Here is a 19,063-nt window from a genome sequence, read left to right as displayed (position 1 = left end):
CGTGATCTAGAAACGCAGTTAAGCAGTGAGTACAGTATGTTATTCTTCTTTTCTCTAGTCCCTCAATTAAACAACTTTTATACACGAGGGGAGGAGTCAGCCGGCCGTCCTGGCGATGTAAACAAAGTGAAGATAGGACTCTGAAAACTCTGAAAACATCACAGACAGTGGGACTCGGGTGTTACACCCATTGTAGACAGTCATGACTCACAGAGTTATTTTCAGAGGATATACTTGATTTATATTATATTTAAGTGTGAAAAATCACATATTAAGCCTTTAAGTGTTGGTTTTAGGGATTCTAGGAAAATGTGACCTGACACTAAACAGCTACATCTTACCTGACTTATTCTCTCTCCTCAGGACGGCGTCGGGCAGCACGCAGCCCAAAGTGACCATGAGTCTGTGCACTCAGGCCGGCAGAGGTGTCACCATCGTCAGTCCCTCTTCTGCTCCCCTCGGTGCGATTGTTCCAGGTCCTGATTTCAACAAACCGCTAACTGTGTGCTCCAGCGCTGGACCTGCCAACTCCCAGCCTGCAGCTGTGGTCACAGCAGCTCAAACAGCCACGGGTCAGCAGCCAAAAGTCCCTCTGCACGTCAACTCCCAGATGACTGTGAACCAAGCCCGCAATGCAGTCAGGACAGGTGCGAACACTAGAGGGAAAAAAACTGCTGCTAAATGTTAGACTGTTGTATGAAAAGAGTTTAAAACAAGTTATTATTGTTTTTGCAGCTGCTTGTCACAGTCAGGACCGGCCCACGGCAGCAGTCACACCCATCCAGTCTGCTACACCTGTGGCCTATCTCCCACACCTCGCAGTGTGCTCGCAGCCTTCTTCCTGCCCTGCCCAGGGCTGCAGCCGGGCTGGAGTGGCAATGGGCTGCGCTGCTGCATCTTTGACCCCACCCAACGTTAGCGCCGCATCCCTGGAGGGTGACGGATTGAGACCTGTACCTGTCCTCGCTGCGCCTGTGAACAGCTCTGGCCTCAATCCTGCGTCTAACAGCGCCGCTCTTGCCTGCCGACTGGACAAGGACGTCAAGGTTGTCAGTGTCTTAAATTATGCTGAGCTTCCAGCTGAAATAAAATTCTCTGCTACTAATTATGAATTTCTGTTGCTCTTTCCGTCGATGTTGGCATGTTTCATCACAGTGGGTAATTTGTCTTTAGTTTTAGCATCTTTGAGTAACTTGCCAGATGGTTGCCGTTTTTGGGAGTGTCTGATATTCCTGATCATATATCTTAAGATGCTAATCACACTGGAGAGATTCACAAGCAGCAATCAACAAGGAGAGCTTATTATTATGCACAGTTTGTTTCTGTCTCTTTCATTTCTAAACAGACTGCTGCCATTTTTATACTTTTTACCACAGTTTGAACCTAAAAATAGGAATTTCTGCCCCCACATCAGTGTCTGTCTGTGGTAAAGAAACAGACAGTGTACCTGTCTGCAGTTTGTGGAAATTACTTGTGCCTCTGTGCCTCAGGAGTTGTTGCAGTCTTCTAACAAAAAAAAATATTCTGTTACTGCAGAGGGAAAAGAAAAGTCTACTGAAGCTGTTGTCCAATAAGAAGAAGTCTCGTCCTTCACCGCCCTCCTCTCCCACACTGGAGGCGGAGCAGGCTGCTGCTGGAGAGGTGCTACATGGTGCAGTGGGCCCTGAGACCTCCCCTTCCTCTGGCTCTGTCAGCTGCCACGAGACTGAACCTGCTGCTGCTGCTGCTGTTGCTTCTGCCTCTTCGTCTTCCTCCTCATCGTCAGCTCCAGACTCCTCCTCCCATAGGAAGAGCAGCCCCCTTGATGGATGTGCACCCATCGCTCCTCCTCCTCGGCAACCGTGCTCCTCTCTCTTATCTCAGCAACATGACGCACGGCCCATCATTTGTGAAAGGTACAGAGGAGGAAATCTGTTTTTACTTAACAGTGTGTGTGATTGATCTGTTTAGTTTTCCTATTCATACAAAGTTTAAAAAGTTTTCAGACCAAGCAAGCAAAATGTGGCCTGATCATACAAAGTCAAATATTTCATAGGTCTATATCAGCTAAGCATATCTGCCAGCAGTTAATCAGTCTACCTCTAGTTTACAGTTTACTATTAAACTGGGTTCTAGTCAACCTAATGAAGCATAACGCGTCCAATACGTTAATCAAGACAGTTTTTTGAGCTTTATGCACCAGCGGATGTTATAAACCCAGATAGTAGCTGTTTAAGTATGCACAGGTATACCAACACAAATGAACACAAACCCCGGGTCAGACTTACTGACAAGACCAAAACTTGCTTTGTAGGGGTGGAAATCACAAGGTAACTTAAGATACGATACAATAAACACAATACGCGGCCCATGATAAGAATTTCACAGTGCAGTCATTCTGCGGTAGTTTATCCATATTGCAAGAGACATATGATTATACGAAATGATTTCTGATTAATTAAAGAATATAAAAGACACCTTAGAAGGTACATTGCAGGATTAATGTATTTTTTCTTGTGTGTAAGTTTCACCTCTTATCACGCTCCTTTTTTTTAAATTAAAATTTGTTTTTTTTAATTGAAATTTGGCACCAGCAGTTTGCTAATTTTATCACAGGTCAGAAAGACAACATATCGCTGTCTCAATACTCTGTTCTAAGTACACACTACAAGACAATCAATGCCTGATTCTCCCTTTTCAACAATCCTAAGAAAAGTCCTGATTTTTTTGATGGTTCTTAAGATTGTCTTGTCAGATTTTTCTTGAGGTGCATTAAAACTGTGATCCTATCTGCTCAGAAGACTGCATGGGCAGTTAAAATCTTCAATATTAAAAATGCTCAATTTTTGTGATATCCTGTTGCGTGGGGGGGAACCCTGAGGACAGCCAAGCACGCACTCTTTGGATTGTCAAACAAAACTTTAGCAAATTGGAAAGCAAGCAAAAGAAACAAAACAGCAGCAAATCGATTCACCTCCAGCTCGCTGTAAGATGTACAGGCCATGTTCACGCCCTCTTCAAGCCTTCATCCAGAGTTTTGTACTTTTTCTTTGTGAATTTTCAGTAAAGTAGTCTAAAAAAAAAAAAACTATGGATAACGCTCCCTGCTCGTCTCCCACCATGTTTGTTTTCTCTAAAATTACAGTTGAGATAACAGTGAAACATTTTAAGTTTTCCAGTGTTTACAGTCTGGCCTCTAGTCTCCGCTCACTACAGGAACAAAAGGGTTTAATCTATCATAATTTGTTGTGATGTATTGGCTCTCTCACATCTTCAACATCCCTTAAGTTACGCATGTTAACTCATTGCATAGACAGGCCTTACTGTAGGTGGTGCAAGCTTTTAAAAATGCTTTGAGTGGGCCAGCCTTTACTCGTGTTGCTTAGCTTAAATCCACATTACAGGTACCTTTAATCATTGTTGCAGTGTGTGTATCAGTATGTGACTGTGCCTTTGGCTGTCCTCCCCCAGGTACAGGGTGGTGGTATCGTATCCTCCCCAGAGCGAGGCCGAGCTGGAACTTAAGGAGGGCGACATTGTGTTTGTTCACAGGAAGAGGGAGGACGGCTGGTTCAAAGGCACATTGCAGAGGAACGGCAGGACGGGACTGTTCCCTGGCAGCTTTGTAGACAGCATCTAACACTCACAACAGACAACAGTGAACCACGGTCACGCTCACCATGACCCCACTGACTGCTGCTAACCTCTCTACAGTTTGTCATCGCACAAACCAAACCCATCAGCACTCGAGAGGCTGCCTGGACAAGAGCCGTCGTTTTGCAGAGAGCGCTGCTGAGAAGAACAGAACATGTTAGCATTGAAAGCACAGAAGGACAGAGTTGGAGGAAGGCACACTACTCATGAACTTTTTCCTTTTTTGTTGGTTATTTATATCTTTGTAACAATTCAGCTGTTAAATGTGTGCCTTGTTCTGTCCCTCACTTTATTGTACATAAGGACACAAAGATGATTAGTCCTAAAACAACCAGTATGAGCTGTCGATATAGATATATTACGCATTTTAACTTATTGCATAGACTGGCCTTTTTGTAGGTGGTGCAACTCATTAAGGGGTTAAGCTGGCACATGCCTTATGCCATTTCGTCGTTGTACTTTTCTCCCTCTGACTGCTGATAAAAAACATTGCCATCATTTCAGTCTAGGAGTAGAATAGGGCTGGGCATTTTGTAAAAAAAAATTAAAAAAAATACAAATATTTAACATGATAATTTGATAACGCTGCCAGTTTCAGGAATATTCTTGTAAAAAAAAAAAAACAGAAGGTTTATTAGTAGGACTTTGGAAAACGGTTTATTTACGTGCTCTTAAGTTGTTTATCATAAAAATTTCAAAACTATTCTTTGTTCTAGTAATGATAATACAAAGAAGTCTGAACATAGAATAAAAGCAGCTCAAACATTCTTCAGTGGGGGCTGCTAGCCGAGCTGCAGCTAACATCAGCTTAGCCTGATTGTAGATAAGGTTTCCTTCATTTTTTAATTGTTCAACAAGAGCAGATTTATCCACAGCTGTCTCCTTCATTTTCACATCTTATTATAAACTTGTGAAAAAAACAACCTTATAAAGCAGTTCCACATGACAGTCAGCGTTTCTGACATACAGTAAGAAAGGGACTGAGAGCAGAGCTGTCGATAAATGTTGCAAAAATCTACCATGGCTGTTTTCATATCTAGTAAATTTCTCAAATCTTTGAACATAAAGGGATCCCCCTGAGAGATGGTCGTATTGCCCAGCCCTATGTAAGATCTATCAGATACAGCAGATCAAACAATTGAGCAGTGTCATCATCACTTGATACTTCTGCAGACCTGACAGCATTACATTGATCTACAGTCTTGCACAATTGAAGCTCTCTTGCTTCACATCATGTGAAAATTGCACACAAAGCAAAATATCTCTCCTGGCCTCCTAAGGGCCTCCAGTCTTCTTGTTTCTCCTGCTGTGTCTGAGGCTGAAGTGCCAAAAACTGTTACCTGCAGCGATCAAATATTTGCATGCGAGTAGCGAAGCCTTCTGCGGGAGACAAAGTGAGGATGGATGTGTTGCAGGACTGTTTGATTACGCCTTTTTAATATGCGGAAAACGCACTCCGAGATAGACTTCACAGTCAGATATTGCTTACTTTGTACCTTCTTTGTATTTACTGACCCGAGTAGTTTCTCTCCTGAACCCAGACGTAGCTCTGCATCACAAGAGTGACAAAACATTTCAGCAACAGTGCACAACAGATTCCCTGTCGGTGTATATTTATGTTTATTTACAGATTCCACAGAGGTAGACGGCTATTGCGCTCAGAAAAACGAACCTGTTTTTTTGTATTTTGTACTCTATAACTCATTCCTAATGTGACTTGTGGCAATAAAAACACAGCTAGCTAAAGCACAGAATGTTTGCCTAAAGGAACATATCGTCGTTTCACTCCACAGGAAGAGATGTGTCGTGTAAAGAGAAGCTTTTTATTGAAATCAATCACTTTAAGCCCCTTGATTTTTTTTTCTTGTTTTGGGGTTTTGGTGTACATTTCATCGATACAAATTTACAAATTTTTCTCAATCTTAAGTGTTGTATTGACTTGAATTACTGTGAGATGTCTTTGTGGTTGGAGGGGGTTTTGGTTGTAGTTTTGGTGCTTGTTAAACATAAAGATTAGGCAGTAATAGAATTAATACTGTGGAGAATAAAAAAAAAAACAGATCAAATATCTAAACTTATAATTTATCCTTTCTTTATGTAATGTTTAAGATACATCAAATAAATGAATTCAATTCTCCAAAGGAAAAAAAAAAAAGAAATTATAGACTGACCCCGCGACACTTAATGTAATGTGACTTAATCATCTGATCTTTAGCGAGTCCTTTGAGGTTTGAGGGGGGGATTTAAACCCTTTAAAGTTGAGGCGAGACCCTCCAAATGTGGCTTGAGAATGAACTTACTGACTGAATTGAACCCATAGTTTCAACATTTGTTTTAGTCTTTTGTTGTTGATGGAGGGGGACCACTGTGTAACTGACTGCTGGAATCTATTGTAGTTTGTTTGACATATGGAGAGAGTGTGGGAGAGGATGGTACAAATCACTGTTAGGGCCTTTTTTTTTCTTTTTTTTGTCTTCCTGATTTGGTTCTTGTATAGAATTAACCTGATATGTTTCATTGTTGTCTTGGCAATCACCACACCAACCTCAGGCTCTGTGCTTAACTTTTCCTCTCTGTGTCTTTTCACTTCACTGTTAAGCCTTTAATCATCAAACTTAACTCCAACTCAGATGTTACATATTTATGCACTATTATAACGTTTGTAATCGTTCATATTGTTCATGCATAGGCTGCACAGATCTTAAAACATGAAGCATTTTTTTTTTTTAAAGGGAATTCCAGTATTTTCTGACCTGGACCCTCGTTTAAATAATTTGGATTCTTAATGACAAACAGGTGCAAAAAAATGTGCAATTGCTCAAGTAGATTTCAGATCGCAGTCAGGAAACAGGCTGTAAGGGATGCAACAAATCTTTTGATCAAAATGTGTCAACGTTTTTAGTTATCTCACAGACTGATTGTTACCGTAACTGTCTGACAACATCGCTCCATCAATAGACTTCATTGATAAAGAGTGAGATGCTTGTTTTCTAAACCAGACACGGCAGAAACATCACTCTCCTCAAAGACACCTGACTTCACTGACAAATACGCTGATCTTACCTTGCAGAGCATGGGAGTTGCTTATCTACTGCTGCAGTGATTTGTTTGTGAAACTCTTTGTGTTTCAATGTTTTCAACAAAAACAGCACAATATCTTTTTAATCTCACAAAAGCACAAAAATCTTCCTTCTCAAGGCAGACACAGACCAGCCACTCCTGAGTTATGCCAGGTAGATTTACAGTTTTTGTCAAGGCAGTCTGGAGGCTTTGAGGAGAGAGATGTAACAATTGATTCTGGTTTCAGAAAAAAAACATTTTATTCTGTAACAAAAATGTCTATTTAGATCTTATGGATGGTCTTCATGATGTTCCCAGAAACATAGAAACATTATTAAGGACAATGTGAGACTGTCGGTGGCAAAAACAAGTGATGTCATGGACATGTTTTTAGGTCATATTTCCCCCAAAGGTTGAGACGCGTTCTTACAGCCTGTTTCACAGCTGGACGATGAAGCAATCCACTCGGGCCATTTCAGATCTTTTAACCCCATGAGTCATTTAAAACCAAAAAGTGTAAGAAAATGAGGCCCAGATTAAAAAACATTGGAGCTCCCTTTTTAACCGTTAATTATGTTTTCTCTTATTGGGACGGATGGCGACTGAAGTTTGCCTGATTCATCTTAACAGATTTTCCTCATGCCAAGGTGACTTACTTGATTTTTTTTTTGTGTGTGTCCGTAGTTAGTCTGTTGTACGTCTGAAAATGGTGAAACTGAAATCAACTTATTTGGCACAAGTCTCTTATGTGAAAAACATTCTGAAGTATTTGAGGGAATAGCACATTTTGTTAAAATCGCTATAACAATAAAAGCTAATGGTTTCCATAACTCCCTCAGGCTGAGTCATTGTTTCATGACAGTAGTGAAATGTTCTGTGTTCCTCTGTTTTCTCCTGTGACTCTGTGTTATGTCGGTCATTTGTAGCCAGGGCAGAACTGTCTAACCAGCAGTTATATCCAAGACATAGACCTCTGATGACAGGACTGAGTAATCGTGTCCTTGCCGTGCCCCCTTCTCTCTCCTCACAAAGCGCTCGGATGGCCTAAAACGCAAAGGTACGGAGTTAGACTATGAAAGTAAGCACACACAGGATAAATTAACAATAAACGACAGTTGTTCCTCATTAAATGTATTTGGGGTTAGTCACGGTACACATGTTGATAAATGGTTCTGGCTGTAGAGGAGCTTCCCCTGTGACTTGCAGCCGAGCAGAGGGGTTGTAACAAGAGGTGAGCCTTCCCAGCGTGTTCAGCTGGGAAACACTGACAGGAACTGACAAGCACCCAGAGAGGTCATTGTGCTGCACACAGTTCCCTGCAGAGGATGGGTTACCATGGAAATAAGTTATTTCAATGTCTGAACATTAGACCAAACTGCACAAGAATAGTAAAAATATTGAACTAATAATGTGTGTATATAAAACATCACATTTCTTTATACTGTCTGGCTTCACATCTAGTGTGAGTGATTTTGATCATAGATATTAGAAAGAACCTGCATGTGAGTAAATTTAAGACAATACACTGCATGATGAAAGTCAATGCTAGTGGCTGCAAGGGTTGAACAAAGTTCAGGAAGTTTTAAGGTCAAAATGTATTGATGCATGTCAGGCTCTGAGTGTCTCCAAAGAGAAAAAATCAAATTATAAACTGACCCTACAGCACCTAATGTAATGTGACTTAATCAGCTGATCTTTAGCAAGTCCTTTGAGGTTTGAGGGGGGGATTTAAACAGTTCTTAGTCCTGTTGTTGATGGAGGGGGACCACTGTGTAACTGACTGCTGGAATCTATTGTAGTTTGTTTGACATATGGAGAGAGTGTGGGAGAGGATGGTACAAATCACTGTTAGGGCCTTTTTTTTGTCTTCCTGATTCTTCTTGTATATAATTAACCTGATATATTTCATTGTTGTCTTCACCACACCAACCTCAGGCTCTGTGCTTAACTTTTCCTCTCTGTGTCTTTTCACTTCACTGTTAAGCCTTTAATCATCAAACTTAACTCCAACTCAGATGTTACATATTTATGCACTCTAATAACTTCTCTAATCATTCATATTGTTCATGCATAGGCTGCAAATACTTGATATTTCAAATAAAAAAATGCGTGTGGGTCAATTTAAAAAGTATACAGTTAGGGTAAAAATAAAGTTGTTGCACAGAGTTCAGGTAGACAAAAATGTTTTGATAGTCTTCAAGCTCTGGGTGTGCCACCAGTTCAAGTCACTCATCAAAAGGTCAAGTTCATACAGAAGTCATTACTGTATAGATAACAGATCATAGGTCAGGTATTCTGATTCCTTATGCATGAGTTTAGTCTCAACTTCATGGCTAGAAACTATTAAAGTGCCAGTTGTTTAGTTAACAATTCAACAATATTGACTTGTATAAAAGTGCCGTATAAGGAGGAATTAATGTGGATTATATAACAAAGAAAATAAATGAACAGGTACATACAAGAATAATAAACAGAAATACATATAAAATACATAATTATTGGAATATAAAGACCAATAAAATATATTCATCATCATACACATTTCTGATTTATTGTTCATTTACATTTATATTTACCATTTTTCAAAGTAAAGAAATGAAATAATTCTGTAATGGATCGCCTTGTTTTTGATTTATTCTATTTATGGCATTCAGTGACTCCATACAGCTGTAGTATTGTATGAATAGGAAATGAATTCAGTTATAAACAACTTGTGACTGCTTCCAAAAATAACCTCAAAGACGAGTAAAATAGTTCTAGCTGAATATACTTTAAAAAATAAAATCATAGAAGTTTTGACATGCAGGTCTGAACCAATGCTCACCACTGAACAGTGAATGAGTGCACAAAGTAGGTGATAAATATTGGAGTTATCTCTTGACACTGAAATGATAATGAGGTTAATATCGTATGTACGTGCATGTATGAGGTCATAGGGTGATAACTTGCACCGCTGTGTTCAGTGTTGTGTGCATACCTGTGTGTGCACTTATTTGTGTGTTAGGGCATGAGACAGCAAAACACAGTTCTTCTTTTGGCAAATATCATCAGATCACTAAGGTGTGAAAGACGGTAATACAGTCTCAGTGATCATGAAAGTGATCTGAATACAAATCAAGCTCTGTTTCTTCCTCTGAGACACACACACACACACACACACACACACACAGACAAAGATGAATCATTAACGATGTGATATTGAGTAATTTATGCAAATAATACTGTTTGTGTTGGTTGTATTTCTCTGCTGCAGCATGAATATGATTCACACTGTCAGGCTCAGTGTCACAGGTTGTGAATATGATTTAGGGTCAGAGGATGAATCCTGCAGAATGTCTCGGTGTGATGGACCGTCCAGGTGCAGGCCGAGGCCACCCACTCACATCAACATCACTCACCGTGTTGTACACCAGTGACAGATCTGCTGCATGTGAAATATGTTTCCATGGGGAACAGTGAAGCATGAGGAAAAACACGAGAATAAATGACTGCAATTAACAATCAGTGAGCTACAGTGTGCAAGATAGGACACTGCGGTCACCACGTGTCAGTATAAATAATTAATCTTCTCAACACAGAGAACTAATTAATCCTGTGAAATATGGGCATTCCTAATACTGCAGTTCTGGATTTTAAAGGCACTAAATGATTGTTGATAGAGTACAATAAAGTCATTAAAGACATAAAACATAGTGATAGCCATTATCTCTGCAGTTCTATAATTCACTATTCAGTGTGCTGCTTATAGGCTATGTTAATTACAGAAGATTATGCACATAGTTAGTGCCTGAAAGTTTTTTAGGGGTTATAAAATCACAGTTATTTACTGGTATTTTTCACTGTGTCTTTAAAGTCCATATTAACATGAACTTTGCCTGTTTAGAGGTTTCACACAAATGGAGGCACTCCTGCACTGCTCTCTGTTGTTGTTTTTTCAATGTATTGAAAAAAGAAAAGTTCAATTACAAAACATGTAGAGAATATTCTTACTCTTTTCTTTTTTTCTTATAGTTTGTGGTAATACAGCTATATGAAATCTATTCACGTTTTATAATATAGACTAGTTTTAATTTGTCTGTAGCCTACTCATACTAAAGGCACTAAAGCATTGTTCTCTACCTGTGACGTTAACATTTAGTATACTAGTAGATTAACTTAAGGCTATAATGACATTTAGATTTCTTTCCTATATACCAAACAACACGTTTCCTTAAGCTATGTTTTCCTCTCATCAATATCTTCCGTATAAAATACTTCTAAACTAATAACAGTTTGGCAATGTCTAATAAACATACAGCAGTATCTGGATAATAAACGCCTCTTATGTGCTGCTGTGTGACTACTGCGCCCTCTACCGACTGATGACAGGCAGCGCAACAACAAGGAAAAAGAAACATGGCGGCGTCCATGAGCAGAAGCTCCTCTGAAGAAGCTCCTCTCATATTCAGATGTTTCTCTGTACAGAAGAACAAGGTTTGTGTCTGAAGAAGTCAAGAGTTTAAAAGAAGGTAAGTTACGGTTATTGTAAGTTTCTTAAAGAAGGGAAACCTTTGTTATCTATTTGAAAGACTGTGAATATCTCCCGAACTGAAAATTGATCCATTAATAAACACAGCAGGTGTTATTTAGAGCTTTAGATGACCGAGGCTCTCATCAGTCCATCATATGTTTCAACATATTTTAATAAGAAAAGCTTCCTTAAGCTAGACAGTCTTGTTTCAACTAGCCTACAGTATGTTTTCAGCTCCTACCTTCAGTAAACTATATGTATCTCTACTTGATGGTGACATCATGATGTCTGTTTTACAGAGCCACAAAAAGTCACAATAAGTAGGCTAAACGTTTTATTTTGTGCGCACAAGTTACTATCATCGGCGCACAAGATTTTTTTTATAACTACATTTTGGTAGGTTAATTCAGGGTCTCAGTACTTTCAAAAGGGTTGCACATTTTTTTTTTTTTTTCACAATAGAAAGGTAAAAAGTATCACAAATAACTTTCAGTAATGATAACACTATAACAATAATGAAAATATTATTATTGGTTTACCAAAATCTTGATTATAAATTCACAAAATATTTTATAACGTAGTAGTTTATACTTCTTTTGAAAACTCATACGGTAAACAGTGGCACAGACCTACACAAATGTTAATGTTCTCAACGTATAATAAATATCACCTTCGATAGCTACTATACGCAAGAAGTGTTTTTTTTAACAAATTCCCAGCACTTAATAAAATGACATTGTTTAATAGCTTATTAACAGCTCAATGTCCAAAGACTTTTATTCAGCATTAAAATTGACCAAGAAAAGCAGGAACTCCTCATAATAAAGAAACTGGAACCAGAAAATGTTGGACATTTTTCTACCACTCCCGGGTGTAGTCCTGTGCCAATGGGCTGCTGTGCTTTCCTGCAGTGAGGTGTCCATCATGTCCTGGCTGGCGGTGGTGTGTGGGGGCTCCAGAGGCATCGGGGGGGCTGTGTCCCGCCTGTTGGCAGAGAGGGGCTGCAGGGTGGCTGTCGTTTCCAGGAATGAAGATGCTGCCAGGGCTGCGCTGGCATCTTTACATGGAGGTAAAGGATTATTGTGTCAGTTCTCCCCTCTCTCTCTCTCTCTCTCTCTCTCTCACTCTCTCTCTCTCTCTCTCCAATCATCAGCTGTACTAACACTGTCTGTGTTATTGTTGGTGTTTTATGTTTTTGTTTAACCTCGTAAGTAAAGTGGGGCACTGGTTCAGATCCGACCTCTGGTTACCTTCCCCACAGTCTCTCTCTCCCTGATTTCAGACTCTATTCACTGTCCTACCTCTAAAGAAAGGCAAAAAGCCCAAAAATAAACCTTTAAAAAACATGGATGTCAAGTCAGATACATTACTAACTAGTTGATACCCCCACAAACACATTCTACTTTGAATAGCCAGATGAAGTTAAATAAATGATTAAATTTCACTATATCATGAAATCTAAGCGTGTCAATTTTTACACAGATCGATCATGTTCGTTGGTCTTCAAAAGTCAGTCACATAAAGTAAGTCTATTTACAGAGCAGATTTTTAAAATGACAAGAGTTTTCCAGTGTTACTGAGGTACAGTTGTCAGACTGCCTGAAATTTAAACATAGTTTTTTTAAATTAAAACATATATATCACATCTAAAGCAACAGCAGAATAAAAAAGCATTTAGAGAAAGAAAAAAACAAGGAAGTAGTGGACTTCAGCAACAGAAAACAAAAAAACGGGGGTCTCTGGAATATATTTAAAGCTCCTGTGAGGAACTTTCAGCGACCCCTGCAGACAAAGTGACACCTCGTATCTCTTTGCTGATTTTGACCTGAGTATTTGAACATAGTGTTGTTTTATTAAACAATGAATCTCATCCTTCTTTCTTTAACATTGAAGTCTGTCATTCTTTGAATCTTTGCCATCTAAAATTAAATAAATAAAAAAATACTCATTTGGCATCATTCAGTTAATTACTTAGTCTAACACAGACCCTCTAACACTGGTTTCAGTCATTCATAATGACTAAATAGAAATTGTCTCACTTGATGTTTGATTTTCAAAGCCCTTTCATTTTAAAAAAGTCGATTTCAAGACTAGCTAAAAACTGTCACAGGAACTTTTCAGTGGTGGAGCTTCTGTAAATTTCAGATGCAACACTGTATCAAAAAAGAATACATGTAGACCTTGTGTACCTGCAGCTGTTACTATACAATGTATTCTTGTTCCCTCTCTCCAGCCGACCATGTGGCTCTCGGCTGTGATGTCTCCAAAGAGCAAGAGGTGCAGAAAACCTTTGAGACAATCCAGAAGACCTGCGGAAACATCTCTTATCTCGTGAACGCGGCTGGCATCAACAAGTATGTGTCATACATGTTTTATATACAGGACTGAACTTTATGGTTGATATAATATTTGACCTGTTTGTGTTTGATTGATCAGGGATGCTCTGTTACTGAGGAGCAGGCCGGAGGACATGCTGGCTCTGCTGCACACAAACCTGCTGGGCTCCATGTTGACCTGCAGGGCGGCACTGCGCAGCATGCTGCACACACAGGGAGCTGCGGTCGTTAATATAGGTACTGATGGCTCTGAAATCAGAAGCTCTTTGTGATGAGGGGGTTGGTTTTAGTTTGGTCACTAGATGGCAGTGTACATCATTGTTTCCTTCTTTTGGATTCAATGACAAAAGAGTCAGTGACTTGTTGCCATTTTAATTTAAAAACAGTCACACTCAAACATTTGATTACTTATATTATTAATACACATACTATGCATTTTTAAGATGATAAACTATAGTTTCAATGATTTATTTTTGGTCACAGTCCTTGTGAGTTCCCAGAGTTACTGCTAGAAATAACCCAACCATGTCTCAAATGAAAGCTGTTAATATCTGGAAAAATTTGGCTCAAGTTTTAGTCGAGTCTTAAGTCATGAGCACCAACAGGTATATGGCTGCTACCAATAAAAAGTTGTTAGCTTTGTATATTTGACAAGAAATAACTCTATAATTTTTTGCATTTTTCCGCATATCATTTATGTCCTTTATAACCCTCAAAGTTTGAGCTTGCATCTTATTCATAAAAAGTCACGGACTCAAGCTCCCTTACCTCGATTGTGAGAAAATCAAACCAGTGGGTGACGAAAACTAAAGAAAGGGATAATGTGATTTGTTTCCTTATATATGATATCCATGTGTGTTCATATATTGATCATCTTTTGATAATAATGGTTTCAAACTGTAGCGTCCTACCTGCCAGTGTTTTATTTGCTGAGTGGTCTGAATGGATGTGTGTCTGTGTTTGTAGGCTCTGTTGTGGGCCTGAAAGGGAACGCTGGTCAGTCTGTGTACAGTGCCAGTAAAGCTGGTTTAGAGGGCTTCACTCGCTCTCTGGCTAAAGAAGTCGCTTCACGTAACATCAGAGTGAACCTGCTGGCTCCAGGTACAGTGCATGTGCTTACTCCACCTTCCTTCTCAAAAATGTATTTTTCAGTTTTATATATCGTCCTTCTCATGTCCCTGCCCTCTCTCTCTCGCTCCAGGTTTCATCCGCACTGACATGACCTCAGGCCTGAAGCAGGAGGACGGAGCACGCTCGATCCCTCTGGGGAGATTTGGCGAGCCGGAGGAGGTTGCTCAGGCGGTCCTCTTCCTTTTGGAGTCTTCATACATTACAGGACAGGTGCTGGTGGTGGACGGAGGACTGCAGCTGGCCATGTAGGGACTGAGGCTTTACTCTGGAGTTATCTCAACACGTAGATAAAATGTGAGGCTGGTAAAGCTTCACTCTGCCTTTTCTGGAACATTTGTCAGTTGTTTCTGTGAGTTAAGGGTCAAGCTTCTGACTCATCAAAACAGGGCACCTACACTCAGTGGGTGTTTTTAGACCTCTGCCCTTTGGTGACACATGTTGGGGTCTTAATGAGTCATCACCGATGATCGCCCCAACCTGGAGGTCACACTATTATATTGAGGGGAACATGCACTTTGTCAAGGTTCTGCCTCAAAAAGAGCTGGTGGTGTATGACCTCCAAAGAGGAGAGACAAATTGGTACAACTTTTTGTCAAAGAGTAACTTCAGTAAAAGCCACCAGACTCCATTTACAAAACAGAAATTTTGCCCCGGCAAAACTCATGAGTTGCTACTCTGTTGCTTCAGTGATTGACCAGTTTTTTTTGTGGTATTGTCCATCCAATATCTATACTGTTGTCCCGTTCAGGGAGCCAATCCCAACTGTCATAGGAAAAGAGGTGGGGTGCACCCTGGTCTAGTCACCTCTCAATAACACGGCTGACCTACTGAGACATATTAACAGTTACACCTACGGGTTATTTAGAGTCACTAGTTAAACTAATACGCATGTCTTTTGACTGTGGGAGGGGGAACCTGAGAAACCGGAGGGAACCAACACATGCACAGGGACAACATGCATACTCCACACAGAAAGACCATGTCTGATGGGGGATACACACGCTTGCTGTGAGGCGACAGCACTAACCACTGCACCACCTTGTGAATATAGTATATAGATTTGGATCCAAACTCACTTTAAAACACCAAATTCACACAATAATACCTACAGGCTCACTGAACTCGGCAGTGGTAGACCAGTAACTCCAGTTTTTGTCAATGTTGTTTGGGGGTGTTAAAGAAAGTATGTATTTACAAATAAAAACATTAATTACATTTTTAACGGCCTATCTTTCTGTGTTTTTCCTTTTCTTTTTTGATGTTTAATACGGGCACAGAATAACAATCTGAGCAAAAACTAGATATTTTAGTGGACATTCTTTGATTTGGCCCCCCAAGGATTTCTATTGAAGCTAGTCCACAACCTATTGAACCTATTACTTGTTTAAACCCTAAAATAAATTATGTACAAATGGAGGCAAATTTCAAAATACATAAATTCCCCTTCAGAGAGGCCTCATGGCTGGCTCTGTGGCTACTTCAAAGTAATATCTGGTGAGCTGCAGAAGTGTGTGATTGGATTTAGTATTTAAATCAGCTGTTTTATTGTCAAAGCTCTTCCTGTAAACACAAAGAGTAAACAAAGTCTTTACATAGTTTCTGGTTGTCCACATCTGTCCTGATGCTCCCTGTCGTTCTGCTGAGTCACTCTGTCCCACCACATTAGTCGAGGCCTGATGTGTGTGTGTGTGTGTGTGTGTGTGTGTGACAGCGGGACATGACTAAACACTGCTGACTCCAGAGTGTCTGGCCCAGTCCGGACCTCTGTGTCCTGAGCCCCTAAATTTGATCAGTTGGTCTTTTTCCATGACTGTAAAGCGCCCCCCCTCCCCCTCATCTCCCCTGGGAGATCCCCTCTCACTGACAGCACGTTTCCCCCCTCCACCACCGGCCCCCTCGGCCCACCTCTGGAGGGGCCTGTCGTGGGGCTGGCGTGCTTGACTGCAGCTGGAGGAAATTAGGAGTAGTGGTGGAGGTTGTTGGGGGGGGGGGGGGGGGTATTTTTAGCTTGGGAATGTTTTGAGTGTCTGGTTACATCTGTGGACCTGCGGTGTGGATGGACATGGTCATACCCAGCGTTGAGATAAGAAATGCTGCGTTTTTTGCTCCTTTCATTGAAACATGCTGTTACCATCTAAAAAAAAGAGCAACTTTATTTTGCTTTTTCTCTTTTATGTGCTCTCATATATCATATCCTATATATGGTTTATTTTCTTTTAAAGGAGGGGGGGTTGCATCCTTCTCCAAATAATATTTTTAGCGAGTGAGTGTTATTTCCACTGTGACTGATGAGAGTGATTTTTGGCATCTTCTTATTGTTTTAGGAAGAGCCTGGCAGTCTGTAAAAACACGTCACGCTGTCTCTGAAGAGCTTTATTAACTTTCATAACCTAAAATAATATCAGGAGAACAATCCATATACAGGCATTGATTGGCATAGAAATGTGCAAACACAGAAACTGTCAGCCGATGCGAGACAAGAGAAAGATGTCCATTCTGTATACTGTTACAAAGGTGATGAAAATGTTAGATATAAATATACCTTGTTTTTTTAACTTTTCACTGGCTTAAAGAAAGAGTCATGTTGTGTTTTATACATCCTGTTTGGCACTGTACAAGTGTCCAAAAATAACATGCAAAGAAAACTGTGTTTGCATTGAACCTAAAGAGGATTAAGGCTGTGAATATATTTATGAAGCTTAATACAGAGACGATTGTTTTATCAGTGAGACAAATGGTTGCTGTTATATAATTTATGTCATGATTGCTGAGTCTTTTCTTTCATACAAAAATAAAATGGACAAATCTGTGACGTCTGTGTGATTACAACACTGAAACCTTTCACAGCACCCTCTCTCTCCAGTGAGAACATTTCTATTCAAACTTTCAAAATAAAACCGTCACAGAAAAGAAAAAAAAAAATGCGAAAATGACCCAACATCACCAAGGTTATTGAAACTGTCATCCTCACCACTGCCACAGACACTCACATCCCTAAATTAAGTGTTTCCTCACCAACCTTTAAGTCAAGCCATCACAAAAAAACCTGCTTTTCTCTGTCACTTCACCTCCCTGTGTCAGATTGATCGGACTTTCCTTAAAGGGAAATTGAAATTTCTCAAACTGGGCCTCTGTTATTGCATATTTTGGGTCTAACTTTCTAATACATACAAAATATAAAGGAGCAATACAAATGAGTCTGTCATTTAGAAGCCAAAATATGTAATAAAGGCCCAGGTAGAAAAAAAAAAACCAATCCTTTCAACCTCTTCATCCCCCACAAAATCTATTCCTGTTTCTTTTCCTTTAAAAAAAAAAACTTAACACTTAAAAACACTTAACTGAAGGCCCGGCCTTTTCCTTATCTGTCAGCTAACCTATGACAACTACAGTCAGATACTGTAGATATCAGCACTGTGCTAAACAAGCCGACATCATGACACAAGTGTGTGTTCTCCTTCGTCAAAGCCACCATGCTTTCAGTCATTCAGTCTCCTTTAAAAGTTGCTGGAACAAGTTTCTACATATAGATACAGCTTTAATCTGTGTATTTCAAATGGCACCACTTAAACATGCAAAGTAATTTTTATGTTTTATTGCTAAACCTGTTTTCTTGAAATCTTTACAGACATGAAAGGCACTTAGAGACAACCCTTTGCAAAACAGAGTCTCATGAGAGTTTGTATTTTTCGAGCAGTCTTCCCTCGTCAATCACTTCTCAGGTCCAGTTGATAAAATGAAGCTTGCAGAAACAACTTGATGATGATTCTGTGATATAATGGGTTGTGTCAGAGGATAAAAACATATGAAAACCACGGCTGCACCGGCTCACTTTTGCCCACCCTTAAGTTCTGAGTCCTTTAGTTTGATGTTATTTTTTGTCTCAGGAGTGCTGGAGTTGTTGGGCAGCATTCAGGCGTTTTCTGCGGGGACAGCATCCCAACTTGTGCCATCTTGTGGTCTCTACAGGTCGTCACTTTCCACCAGGCCGCCGGGCAGCGGGCTGGAGTCTGGGAAAAAGGCCGCCTTCACGTCCAGGCCTCTCTCTGTCAGGGCGGCGTAGCGGCTGGTGGAGGGACGCACCTTCTTGGGCTTTGGGAGGTTGGGCTGCTGCCACTGAGCTGAGGGTGGAAGCAGAAGGAGTTCATAAAGTGAGCACACACACACGCAGTCTTGATTCAAAAGTAAACCTTTAAAGAAAGAATGAACTAAAAATAAACAAAAAGCTAAATTATCAGCCAACAGAAAGAGAAAACAGGAGTTTCCATGTTTTCAGAGGAACTTTCTTCTGTCAGAGATCTTTCAAATAAAGGCGCCAACACTCAGAAACTTAGATTTGTCGAATACAATATAATGAATTAGGCATCATTTCCTCTCTTACAGGAAACTGTGC

The 19,063-nt window shown here is 40.1% G+C and overlaps 3 protein-coding genes across 8 annotated transcripts in view; 2 read left to right on the top strand and 1 right to left on the bottom strand.

Annotated features, from left to right (window-relative positions):
* sh3rf1 (SH3 domain containing ring finger 1) overlaps positions 1-7,523 on the top strand; it is a 46,855-nt gene extending 39,332 nt beyond the window's left edge. For both annotated transcript variants that reach the window (XM_061029418.1, XM_061029409.1), the window contains exons 9-12: positions 364-647; positions 736-1,046; positions 1,537-1,895; positions 3,451-7,523. In XM_061029418.1, the coding sequence (XP_060885401.1) occupies positions 364-647; positions 736-1,046; positions 1,537-1,895; positions 3,451-3,619 (1,123 nt within the window). In that variant the 3' untranslated portion in view covers positions 3,620-7,523. The remainder of the gene's footprint in view (positions 1-363; positions 648-735; positions 1,047-1,536; positions 1,896-3,450) is intronic.
* Positions 7,524-11,058: 3,535 nt separating this feature from the next.
* cbr4 (carbonyl reductase 4) lies at positions 11,059-15,892 on the top strand. Its single transcript, XM_061029396.1, has 6 exons — positions 11,059-11,201; positions 12,115-12,272; positions 13,437-13,557; positions 13,640-13,776; positions 14,506-14,640; positions 14,741-15,892. Exons 2-6 carry the CDS (start codon positions 12,128-12,130, stop codon positions 14,917-14,919), a joined length of 717 nt encoding a protein of 238 aa, XP_060885379.1. The 5' UTR covers positions 11,059-11,201; positions 12,115-12,127; the 3' UTR covers positions 14,920-15,892.
* Positions 15,893-17,028: 1,136 nt separating this feature from the next.
* palld (palladin, cytoskeletal associated protein) overlaps positions 17,029-19,063 on the bottom strand; it is a 69,559-nt gene continuing 67,524 nt past the window's right edge. For all 5 annotated transcript variants that reach the window (XM_061029347.1, XM_061029375.1, XM_061029366.1 and 2 more), the window contains one exon: positions 17,029-18,791. In XM_061029347.1, the coding sequence (XP_060885330.1) occupies positions 18,634-18,791 (158 nt within the window). In that variant the 3' untranslated portion in view covers positions 17,029-18,633. The remainder of the gene's footprint in view (positions 18,792-19,063) is intronic.

The sequence above is a fragment of the Labrus mixtus genome, chromosome 3 (genome assembly GCF_963584025.1).
Source record: "Labrus mixtus chromosome 3, fLabMix1.1, whole genome shotgun sequence".
NCBI lineage: Eukaryota > Metazoa > Chordata > Actinopteri > Labriformes > Labridae > Labrus > Labrus mixtus.
Note: the sequence above shows the minus strand (reverse complement) of the source record. Positions and strands in the feature narration are given on the sequence as shown.

What these genes read in the sequence shown, in the direction of transcription:
- cbr4 (XM_061029396.1), top strand. Translation starts at nt 12,128, where the DNA reads ATGTCCTGGCTGGCGGTGGTGTGTGGGGGCTCCAGAGGCATCGGGGGG. An exon ending in AGCTGCGGTCGTTAATATAG is followed by an intron (nt 13,777 to 14,505) that starts GTACTGATGGCT and finishes CTGTGTTTGTAG; the next exon opens with GCTCTGTTGTGGGCCTGAAA. An exon ending in AGTGAACCTGCTGGCTCCAG is followed by an intron (nt 14,641 to 14,740) that starts GTACAGTGCATG and finishes CTCTCGCTCCAG; the next exon opens with GTTTCATCCGCACTGACATG.